Source organism: Salvelinus sp. IW2-2015, linkage group LG15 (genome assembly GCF_002910315.2).
Source record: "Salvelinus sp. IW2-2015 linkage group LG15, ASM291031v2, whole genome shotgun sequence".
NCBI lineage: Eukaryota > Metazoa > Chordata > Actinopteri > Salmoniformes > Salmonidae > Salvelinus > Salvelinus sp. IW2-2015.
The window spans coordinates 3,029,564-3,041,596 of NC_036855.1; the positions used below are offsets into that span (position 1 = coordinate 3,029,564).

General features: G+C 44.6%; 1 protein-coding gene across 1 annotated transcript; it reads left to right on the top strand.

Moving 5' to 3' along the window:
* Window positions 1-1,976: 1,976 nt before the first annotated feature.
* On the top strand, window positions 1,977-2,863 carry LOC111975080 (histone H1). The gene has a single exon (XM_024003244.2). It carries the CDS (start codon window positions 2,043-2,045, stop codon window positions 2,574-2,576), a length of 534 nt encoding a protein of 177 aa, XP_023859012.1. The 5' UTR covers window positions 1,977-2,042; the 3' UTR covers window positions 2,577-2,863.
* The last annotated feature ends 9,170 nt before the right edge of the window (window positions 2,864-12,033 follow it).

Sequence of the window (12,033 nt, forward strand, 5' to 3'; positions counted from 1 at the left end):
CAAAATAGAGGCATGGAAAGAAGTAAAACGATAAACACAGACCAAGCACTTCCAAAATATTACATTCAGAAGCAAAAGGACTGTTTTCGATGTAATAATCCCGCAATCCATGTTGATATGGTGGTAGGGAGCCTTTCAGTTGATGATCAAATAGGATCGTTCGCTCTCTGTCTTATATAAATGGAGTCATGACGGCTTTGCTTTGAGCTGCAATGACTGGCTTGCTGACACATGCACATGCTTATGAAGCGCATGGCCTGGCGTTTGGGGGGGGGGGGGGGTTCTAGTTCTAAATGCCTACCCTTTGCGATTGTATTGCTCCATAGGGTCTAGAGAGGAACAATCACCCGTTTATCCAGTCGATCCGTCCACAGTCTGAGCTGTCAGACCTGCGTCACAACAGAGTGAGGAAGCACTCACGTGTTGAGATCTGTGCTGTGTTTGAAACATGTAACTTTTTTTTCCATTAGTCATAAACCCTATGTGAATATATAAATTAGATTATGTTATATTATTATAATGATTAAAAAAAGAAACCTTGGCCTAGTTACCCTTCCCTATCTTGTGCAATCTAAACAGGCCATCARTCTGCGCGTAAATCATGCATGTCCAATCATTTTCTTTAGTGGTCCTTTGGCGCCTAAACACAACATTACGCATGTATATGACTGGGTGTAAACTCTTATATCAAAAAGGTTCTGGATCGAACCAAAAAAGGGTTCTATCGCTTGCTTCATATAACGTCGATATGCATGCATCCTTCCATGAACCCTATCGGTTAATAGCTCAAGATTTCGATCACAGTCAATTTAGGTAGGAGTCAGTGACACTCAAGATCGTAAATAGGCCTAATTTATCAGGCCTACTGGATCAAATGGTATTCTGTGTATCCTAAGAATCAAGAGCTAGACCATGATTGATTCATTCTAATTCTGTCCGGTTGTAATTCGATGCCCTGTAGGCTAGGGCAAAGGACCAAATATATATATATATATATTATAAACAATAAGCTGCATTATTAAATTACATGACAAACTTTCCCACCAATAATAATAGGTCAAAGCTATATTGTGAAACGAAAATTAAGCAACATAAACAATTATTGAACTGAAAATAATACAGGCCTATACTTGGGGTTTTGATGGTTGTATTTCCAGTGTTTAGTTGAGCTTAAAACAGCGCGAAAAAGACCCGCGATTTCAAAGGAAAAGCCTGCATGTGACAAGCTGAATGTGAAACGTTCATGTTTTTTTTCTATCACCACCCATGCAATACTGTTAACTCATTATTTGGCGTGGTTCCATTGAGCGCAAATAAGCCTTCCAGAATTAGTCCCACTACCTGCTATAGTAGGCCCAAAAAAGTACAAAAATAACATATCAGTGAAATTATATTTTAATGCACAAACAATAACAAAAATATTTTCACTCGTCAAAAACTCACATAGACATATCATGTTTATTATTTTAGAAAAATATTATATTTAGATGAAGCTTCTMGTCTCAGGTTAGACATTCGGTGTGCTTTTATGGTCATCTAAAAATGTTATTAATTATTCAGTGCAGTATCAATCGAGTATTTTTKTTGTTGAAAATGTACTAGGAATATGTCTGTATAAGAGTATGGAATTACTGAAGCACATACGCAAACGTTTGTATTACATAACTTAGTCAATATGTCGAAAAGGTCACCGTTGAAATGGTGTTCAATTACTGCCCATGAACAATTTAAGAATTTACCTGGCAAGGCTTTTGAATAATGGTGGTACTAGGGTAAAAATAAAAAGTACAGTTTGTGCTGATTCTTATGATATGATGATTATACAGATCTAGTGGATTTTACGAATAAAATATACACATTTCGTATGAGGAAGAAAACACAAGTCAGGTGTTGACAGGAGAAAGSGCGCCTAGTGACAATGATTGAATCTACACGGTTCTCATCACATCTACATAAATGGGCATGTCACCCATCACTCCACTCATTCCAAGGCATTCATCTCTCAAGCATCTTCAGCCAATTACATCTCCATAACAGGGAACATGTCTGGGGTGATTGCAATTCCCCTGGCKACACCAGCCACGACTCCTAAAAAGAGATCCAAGCCCAAGAAGACTGGACCCACCGTATCTGACCGCATCCTGAAGGTTGTGTCAGCATCCAATGACCGAAGTGGTGTGTCTCTTGCGGCTCTCAAAAAGTCTCTGGCAGCCAGCGGCTATGATGTTGTGAAGAACAACGCCCGACTCAAACTGGCTGTCCGGCGTTTGGTGGCCAAAGGATATCTTCTGCAGCCTAAGGGCACATCCGGCTCTTTCAAAATTAACAAAAACAAAGCCGTCGCTAAAAAGAAAAAACCTACCAAGAATCAAGCCAAGAAGGTGGGGGCCAAGAAGGTCAGGAGAGCGTCACCCAAGAAGGCAACGGGCGCCAAGAAGTCCCCAAAGAAAACCAAGAGGAAGAGTCCCAAGAAGGCCAAAAGACCTGCAGCAGCAAAAAAGCCCAAGAGCCCCAGGAAGACCAAGCGCAGAGTCACCAAATCCACCCGGGCTAAAGCTGCTCCTAAGAAGAAATAGGCCTAAGGTAGACCTACTCGATCAGTTACTCGTGGAAGACCGTGGCATTTATTTTCCCTGCACAGTTTAAGAGGCCTCAAACGCATTTGTACATCCGAAGAATCCATCTCAGGGACTTTAATAAGAATGCTTAGCAGTTTGTTTTGTCCTGACAGTGGATTTTATTTTTTATTTTTTTAGAGTGCTGACACTGTTACCTATCTTGCGCTAGCTTTTCATGAATGTGGAAATAGGGGAGGCTCATGGATATTATTGTTTAAAAAAACAATAAATGTATTTAATTTAAATGGTTGAATGTTTTATTGTGGAATCATTGAATTTAACCTATATAGGCCCACTATAAATAGTAAATGAATGATTACAGGTTGGGAGCCTGGATTCCATTGCATTACTCAATTGCGAAATTGAATAGTACCATCTAAACCAAAATAGTCTACAACAGTTGTTCAACTATGTCAGATAATTAATATGAACATATGTTTACTGTGTTTTAAAGTGTTTAATTGCACGGAATAGTCGTCCTACCTGATAAAACAGTTCAACTACTACTCGGCCTAGTTCATATTTACGTACGAGCTGCAACGTGTGAAGAGAGTGAAGAGTTAGGCGGGTGTTACCATTCAATCATAGTTGTATTATTGTAACTAAAATAACACATTATCAATCATAATTACCAATAATTAACTAGGCATCGTAGACCTATAGGATATTATAATTAATTAGGCTGTAGGTATTTGCAGTAGGCCTATTAAAAACTAGTCTACTGAAAACACTGAAATTACTTTAGGTTTTGTAACAACACACAAAGAAAGCAATGTTTTATACCGTTTTGGAATACTTCAGTAGTCAAAATTAACCCAAAATATTTCGCGCCTTTCATATATTGGCATAATGTTAAATCATTTTTTTGCGCGCGATGCAGGCATGGCCTATTCAAACGTTAGAAACATTTGCAAAGGTTRTGACTGAAATGGCTTGTGTGCTGCATTGAAACCAGTTCAATGTATTCAAATTAGTTGCGGGTCATTTTTATTTACGCTCCCCTGGAGTGCTTGGAGAAGATGCAATGTGTAGCTTTACGCACACCATTACGCACTTCCAAGATGCGTGTTATGCATAGACTATGCTAATGTTACGCGCAACAAGCCTAAATAAAGACCACCTTTTGGACAGAGAATATTGCGTAAACAAATGTACACGTGGAGCATGCCAGCAGCCAATCATTTAGCAGCACTGATATTGAGTAGATGATTGCAGAGCTTAACCTAATCATGGCTGACAACATTGAGTGGAATAGGGTGTGACGCGAAACATCCGTTGGTGCTGTTATCTAATAGCAAAAACAGGTTCTCAGGGTTAATGTGTGTGAACACATGTCATCAATATAGCCTACCTCTTCACAATGTTTTACCTTTTATTGATGGCCAGCGGTGTTGACATAATATCATTGAGAGGAACGAAATCATTATCATCTCATATTCTATAAAATATGTTAAACATCATGGCCCTGACAAAGCCGTTGATCATTGGCCTTACTTCATCTTTTCTCTCACCTCACCGCCGAGTAAATAAATGAAAAGTATTGGCATATAATTCCGTAAATTGACTGAAAGCGCTACACTTATTCGTTACAAATATTTAATTGTGATTTGAAAATCGGCTAATTTAGTTATCTGGGTTTTATATGTTGATAGTTTAAATAAACGAATGGTTATGAAGACACAGGAGTTGCCAAATGGCTTTGGTGGACAACCGTCGATTGGTGACGGGCGACTCAGCGTGCAATCTGGTGAARTTATGAAAGCGTTTCGGCGGGATTTTCATTTGGGTGTAACCTTTATGCAACCAGATAACAATATCAATGAACAAACCGTGGGCGTGACAATAACGTTTTYTGGCAAGTTGTAGGCTACAGAAATGCATTTGGCACACCCAAATGGCGCATTTTTCGTAGCGTTGAGTCAGCCTAGAACCCTCTCCCCTAAAAAGCTAACGCAATGGCAAGATCCTCCCACTGGCTGTACCGGGGAGAAAGATATCGCCCTAGCTTGACAGGAGATTCTTAACTCTACAGAGCATGTTCTTAGGGGATCAGRAGCTTCAAATCAGTGACACCATCCTGAAGAGGAAATGCAATGTTCTGTGTCCACGTGACAACAACAACAACAAGCATACGAAATTATCTTACATGATCTGCTCAAGGTTGGCACATGTATTGGTCATTACTGGTATAAATAAAAAAATAAACTACATTACCAAAAGTATGTTGTCACCTGCTCATCTAACATCTCATACAAAAATCATGGGCATTATATTATATAACATGTTATAATGTTATATAACATTATATAACATCCTCCACTCTTCTGGCACTAGATGTTGGCACATTGCTGCTGGGACTTGCTTCCATTCAGCCACAAGAGCATTAGTGAGGTCGAGCACTGATGTTGGGTGTTTAAGCCTGGTTAGTAGAACAGCATTCCAATTCATCCCAAAGGTGTTCGATGAGGTTGAGGTCAGGGCTCTATGTAGGCCAGTCAAGTTCTTCCACACCAATCTCGACAAACCATTTCTATATAGGCCTTCTTTTGTGTACGGGGTATTGTCATGCAGAAACAGGAAAGGGCCTTCCTCAAACTGTACCACAAAGTTGGAAGCACAGAATTTTCTAGAAAGTCATTGTATACTGTAGCATTAAGTAATGGGGAATTGACAAAAATCAAACAGCAAACAATTCACACCATGCAACAATTCATTAGCAATAATTGTCAGGAGTCAGCTGAAGGCATTCTGGAGAGCGGAGTGGATTCTGCAGAGAGATGTTCCTATTTCTTCGCCACCCACCTTTCCCCTTCTTCTTTCTCAACTTTCCAAATTATACTCAAGACACATTATCTTTACACATATTTTAGATCCTTTTCACTGAAAAGCAACTCAACAATCAGCTAGGCCTACTGCCACGTGTGCTGCTCAAATTGCGGACTTCCCCAATAAGAATAGGCCTACTCGCTTGTGATTTGAAACAATTCACAGCAATTTTTTAAAGAAGCTAATGATCTTCTGTGGCTAAGTCATGCTCTCTGGTAAAGTATTTTTAATGATTTTATTTACACTTAACAAAAATGTAAAGGAAACATGTTTAATGAGCTGAAATTAAACATACCAGGAATGTTGCATGTGCACAAAAAGCTTATTTCTCTCAAATTTTGTGCACAAATTGGTTTACATCCCTGCTAGTGAACATTTCCCCTTTGCCAAGATAATCCATCCACCTGGTAGGTGTGGCATATCAAGAAGATGATTNGTGCACAAATTGGTTTACATCCCTGCTAGTGAACATTTCCCCTTTGCCAAGATAATCCATCCACCTGGTAGGTGTGGCATATCAAGAAGATGATTAAACAGCTGGATCATTACGCAGTGCTGCGGACAATAAAAGGCCACTCTAAATGTGCTGTTTTGTCACACAACACAATGCCACAGATGTCTCAAGTTTTSAGGGACCGTGCAATYCGCATGCTGACTGCAGGAATGTCCACCAGAGCTGTGGCCAGAAAATTGAATGTTAATTTCTCAACCATAAGCTGCCTCAAATGTTGTTTTAGAGAATTGTCAGTACGACCAACCGGCCTCACAACTGCAGACCACGTTTATGGTGTCATATGGGCGAGTGGTTTGCTGATGTCAACATTGTGAACAGAATGCCACATGGTGATGGTGGGGTTATGGTATGGTATGGGCAGGCATAAGCTACAGACAACAAACACAATTGCATTTTATCGATGGCAATTTGAATGCACAGAGATACCGTGACGAGATCCTGAGGCCCATTGTCRTGCCATTTCAACATGCCGCCATCACCTCCTGTTTCAACATGATAATGCAAGGCCTCATGTCACAATGGTCTATACATAATCCCTGGAAGCTGAAAATGTCCCAGCTCTTCCATGGCCTGCATACTCACCAGACATGTCACCCATTGAGCATGTTTGGGATGCTCTGGTTCAACGTGTTTAGAGGATCTGCAGAGAAGAATTGGAGAAACTCCCAAAATACAGGTGTGCCAAGCTTGTAGTGCCATACCAAAGAAGACTTGAGGCTGTAATTGCTGCCAAAGGTGCTTCAACAAAGTACTGAGTAAAGGGTCAGAATACTCATGTAAATGTGATATTTCTGTATTTTTTTATTTATACATTTACACATTGCTAAAAACCTGTCTTTGCTTTGTCATTATGGGGTATTGTGTGTAGATTGATGAGGAAAAGCATGTACTCAAGTCATTGAAAAGGAGTGTGGACAACATTCCACAGGCCACAATACAACMGCCTGATCAACTCTATGTGAAGAAGATGTGCAGCGTTGCATGAGGCAAATGGTGGCCACACCAGATACGGACTGATTTTCTGATCCACCCCCCTACCTTTTTTTTAAGGTATCTGTGACCAACATTCCAATCTGTATTAAAAGTCATGTGAAATCCATAGATTAGGGCCTGTATTAAAAGTCATGTGAAATCCATAGATTAGGGCCTAATGAGTTCCTTTAAACTGACAGATTTTCTTATATGAACTGTAACTCAGTAAAATTGTAGAAATTGTTGCATGTTGYGTTTATATTTTTGTYCAGTWTATTTCTGTAAAGTTAGGAGTTACATGCCGCCTATGGTAGCTGATATTCAGAGCTTGAATAGCCAAAATTATTAGTCTTAAATCTTTGTCAGGTATCAGGACTATAAAGCCAATTTCAACTGCCTGTTTAACGAAGGTAGGCTAACCACATGGATAGGCATTCATCAAAGTGCATTGTGGGCCTCACACTGTATAGCCTAGGCTACTATTGTACTTTGTGGAGATAGGAGAGAGGCAATATTTTTGTCTCACCTAGAGCGGCATATACACAACTGTCCAACAATTAATTTCTAACTGATCATTATTCAAAGATGCACCCTCCTGAAGAGCCACCATATGTCATGGCATGAACCATAACATTTTACATCCGACTGGAATTCASTGTCTCTCATATATTCATTCAAGATAAGCATGAATACAGTTTAGAACTTCCATTCAGAATGTGAAACAAGACCATTGCAAACTCGATATATGTCAGGAAAATGGACAGTAGGCCTCTGCAGGGTTTTGCTACCATCTATTGGACAGTATTTGGGTCATATCCTGATTCAGCCATTTAGGGTGGTATAGTTGTCCTGATTGGGTATGTACTGTACGAGCCAACACAGCGGCTTCCAAATGTAGACATCCTCTTATTTGGTCAATCATGGTGATCAGATTAATAGCCATTTCATATGGGCACCAACAGTATTAAAGAGTCAGCTGGTTTAGCATCCAAAATCAAACTGAAAGTGATCAGACTACACTATAATTCACTAACTCATGTGTAGTAACCTGGTATATTTATGTTCACCAATAGAACAGGCAGTATTGGCAGTATTGGCAGTACATACCAATATGGCAGTATTGACTCAAGACGGGGGTTTGCTTCCCGCTATCCGTAGCTATTTCCTATGTCTGCCTATTTAACTATGATTAAGAAAGCTTCAGGTAGTTTAAGCCAGGTGCATAATTTAAGCCAGATAATGTAAATCTAAGTTACAATTAAATACTAAACCGTACGTAAGTCTCATGAGTCGTAATTCTAAGAAGCCTTTAAGGATACTACATCATGCATATATCAACAACACATGGCTGTAACTGGCTGTTGGCTGTAACTGCTAAAAACCCTTACAATTATACCTTAATTTAACTAGGCAAGTCAGTTAAGAACAAATTCTTATTTACAATGACAGTCTACCCCAGCCAAACCTAGGCCAATTGTGTGCCRCCCAATCACATCTGGATATGATGCAGCCYGGATTTGAACCAGGTACTGCAATGACACCTCTTGCGCAGAGATGCAGTGTCTGCGCCACTCAGGAGGCCCAGATAACACCAGATAAACAACACCAAGGCCCGATCTCCTGTTATTGAGTATGGCTCATACCACAATATGACATACTGTAAGCCTACAATTTGAAGAGAAAATCAAACAGCTAAGGAGCAATCTGCAGTCAATAACAGTAACAAAGCAGAGACCCCGTCACTGTTACTAATAAACCCCAGGAAGAGTAGCTGCTGCCTTGGCAGGAACTAATGGAGATCCATAATAAACCCCAGGAAGAGTAGCTGCTTGCTGGCAGGAACTAATGGGGATCCACAATAAACCCCAGGAAGAGTAGCTGCTGCCTTGGCAGGAACTAATGGGGATCCACAATAAACCCCAGAAGAGTAGCTGCTGCCTTGGCAGGAACTAATGGGCATCCACAATAAACCCCAGGAAGAGTAGAGGCTGCCTTGGCAGGAACTAATGGGGTCCACAATAAACCCAGGAAGAGTAGCTGCTGCCTTGGCAGGAACTAATGGGGATCGCTAATAAATACAAATACAAAATATAATGAACTAGACCATTGTGTCAAAGAGGAACAATGTTTTGTTGATAAATATTTTAAGTTCACTGCAGAGAAAATATCAGACTTGATTTGCAGATATGAAACTAGGATGTGAAAGAGGAACCAATCTTGATAAATGAGTTTCATGCATGTTTGGAACAGTACTTTGAGTATGATTCATAGGGGATTTCACAATGGTCCTGTAACGGTCCTGACCTGTTTTATGTTGTTTTTGTATGTGTTTAGTCAGGGCATGTGTTTTGGGTGGGCAGTCTATGTTATCTGTTTCTATGTTGGTTGTGGTTGCCTGTATGCTCTTAATTAGAGGCAGGTGTTTTGCGTTCTCCTCTAATTAAGAGTCATATTTAGGTAGGGTGTTCTCACTGTTTGTTTGTGGGTGATTGTCTCCTGTGTTGGTGTATGTCGTTACGCCCACAGGGACTGGTTTCGGTTTGTTTGTTCAGTGTTTTTTATGTGTAGGCTTTTTCCCTGTTCGTTGCGTTCTCTGGTTTATGTGAGTCCGTCGTTCAGATCTGTCTACACCGTTTATTTTGTTTTGTTAGTATATTTAGTCAAGTTCGTGTATTCGTGTTTTTTCTTTAATAAATCATGTGTTCAAACTTCGCTGCGCCTTGGTTCCCTCACTACTCCTCCTTTTCGAGTGAAGAGGAGGAGGACCGCCGTTACAGAATCACCCACCATTCCAGAGCCAAGCAGCGGAGTAAACGGAGTAAGGGACAGGAAAAGAAGGAGCAATGGACATGGGACGATATATTGGACGGAAAGGGTTGCTACACATGGGAGGAGATCCTGGCTGGTAGGGATCGCCTTCCATGGGAACAGCTGGAGGCACTGAGGAGAGCAGAGGTACCGGGAATTATGAGGGGACGCGTCTGGCACGGAAGCCCAAAAAGCCCGTAAGTAATTCCCAAAAATTTCTTGGGGGGGGGCTAGGAGGTAGTGGGCCTAGGGCAGGTAGGGACCTGCGCCCACTTCCAGGCTTACCGTGGAGAGCGGGAGTACGGGCAGGCGCCGTGTTACGCAGTAGAGCGCACGGTGTCTCCTGTACGAGTGCATAGCCCAGTGCGGGTTATTCCACTCCCCGCACTGGTAGGGCTAGATTGGGTATTGAGCCAGGTGTCATGAGGCCGGCTCAACGCGTCTGGTCTCCAGTGCGTCTCCTCGGGCCGGCATACATGGCACCTGCCTTACGCATGGTTTCCCCGGTTCGCCTACATAGGCCGGTGCGGGTTATTCCACCTCCCCGCACTGGTCGGGCAACCGGGAGCATTCAACCAGGTAAGGTTGGGCAGGCCTCAATGCTCAAGAGAGCCAGTCCGCCTGCACGGTCCGGTATTTCCGGCATTACCTCCCGCCCCAGCCCCAGTACCACCAGTGCCTACACCACGCACCAGGCTTCCAGTGCGTTTCCAGGCCCTGTTCCTCCTCCACCGCACTCTCCCTGTGGTGCGTGTCTCCAGCCCAGTGCCTCCAGTTCCGGCACACGCACGAAGCCACCTGTGCGTCTCCTGAGTCCTGGACACACGGTTATTTCTCCCGTACTAGTCCTGATGTGCGTGCACTCAGCCCGGTGCCACAGTGCCGGTACCACGCACCAGGAATATAGTACGCTTTGAGAGTCCAGTGTGCCCTGTTCCTGCTCCCCGCACTAGCCTGAAAGTGCATGTCCTTAGCCCGGTGCCTCCAGTTCCGGTACCACGCACCAGGCCTATAGTGCGTCTCAGCCGCCAGAGTCTGCCGTCTGCCCAGCGGCGCCTGAACTGCCCGTCTGCCCAGCGGCGCCTGAACTGCCGTCTGCCCAGCGGCGCCTGAACTGCCCGTCTGCCCAGCGGCGCCTGAACTGCCCGTCTGCCCAGCGGCGCCTGAATGCCCGCTGCCCAGCGGCGCCTGAACTGCCCGTCTGCCATACGCCGTCTGAACTGTCCGTCTGCCATGAGCCTGCAAACCGCCCGTCTGCCATGAGCCTGCAAAGCCGCCCGTCTGCCATGAGCCTACAGGAGCCGTCCGCCAGACCAGGAGCCGCTAGAGCCGTCCGCCAGACAGGAGCCGCTAGAAGACGTCCGCCCACGGATCACCAGAGCCTTCCGCCAGACCGGATCAGCCAGAGCCCTTCCGCGCAACCCGATCAGCCAGAGCCTTCCGTCAGACCGGATCAGGCCAGAGCCTTCCGCCAGACCGGATCAGCCAGAGCCTTCCGCCACACGTCCGAGAGTAGCCAGAGCCTTCCGCAGACCGGATCAGCCAGAGCCGCCAGCCAGGACCAGCCAGAAGCCGTCCAGCCAGGACCAGCCAGAGCCGTCCAGCCAGGACCAGCCCAGAGCCGTCCAGCCATGACCTGCCAGAGCCGTCCTGCCATGACCAGCCAGAGCCGTCCTGCCATGACCAGCCAGAGCCGTCCAGCCAGGACCTGCCAGAGCCGTCCAGCCAGGACCTGCCAGAGCCGTCCAGCCAAGACCTGCAGAGTCTCCTCAGCCAGGATCTGCCAGAGTCCCAGCCAGGTCTGCCAGAGTCCCTCAGCCAGGATCTGCAGAGTCCCTCAGCAGATCTGCCAAGTCCCTCAGCCAGGATCTGCCAGAGTCCCTCAGCCAGGATCTGCCAGAGTCCCTCAAGCCAGGATCTGCCAGAGTCCCTCAGCCAGGATCTGCCAGGAGTCCCTCAGCCAGGATCTGCCAGAGTCCTCAGCCAGGATCTGCCAGATCCCTCAGACAGGAATCTGCCAGAGTATATCAGCCGGGACCTGCCCCTTGTCCCGGTGTTGCCCTTGTCCCGGTGCGCCCCTTGTCCCGGTGCTGCTCTTTACCTGGTGCTGGCCCCTTGTCCCGGTGCTGCCCCTTTGTCCCCTGCGTGCTGCCCCTTGTCCCGGTGCTGCCCCTGTCCCGGTGCTGCCCCTTGCGGTGCTGCCTGCCCGTGCTGCCCCTTGTCCTGGTGCTGCCCCTTCTCCCGGTGCTGGCCATTCATTTAGGGGATGTTAGTTTTAGGGTGGTCATTGGGAAG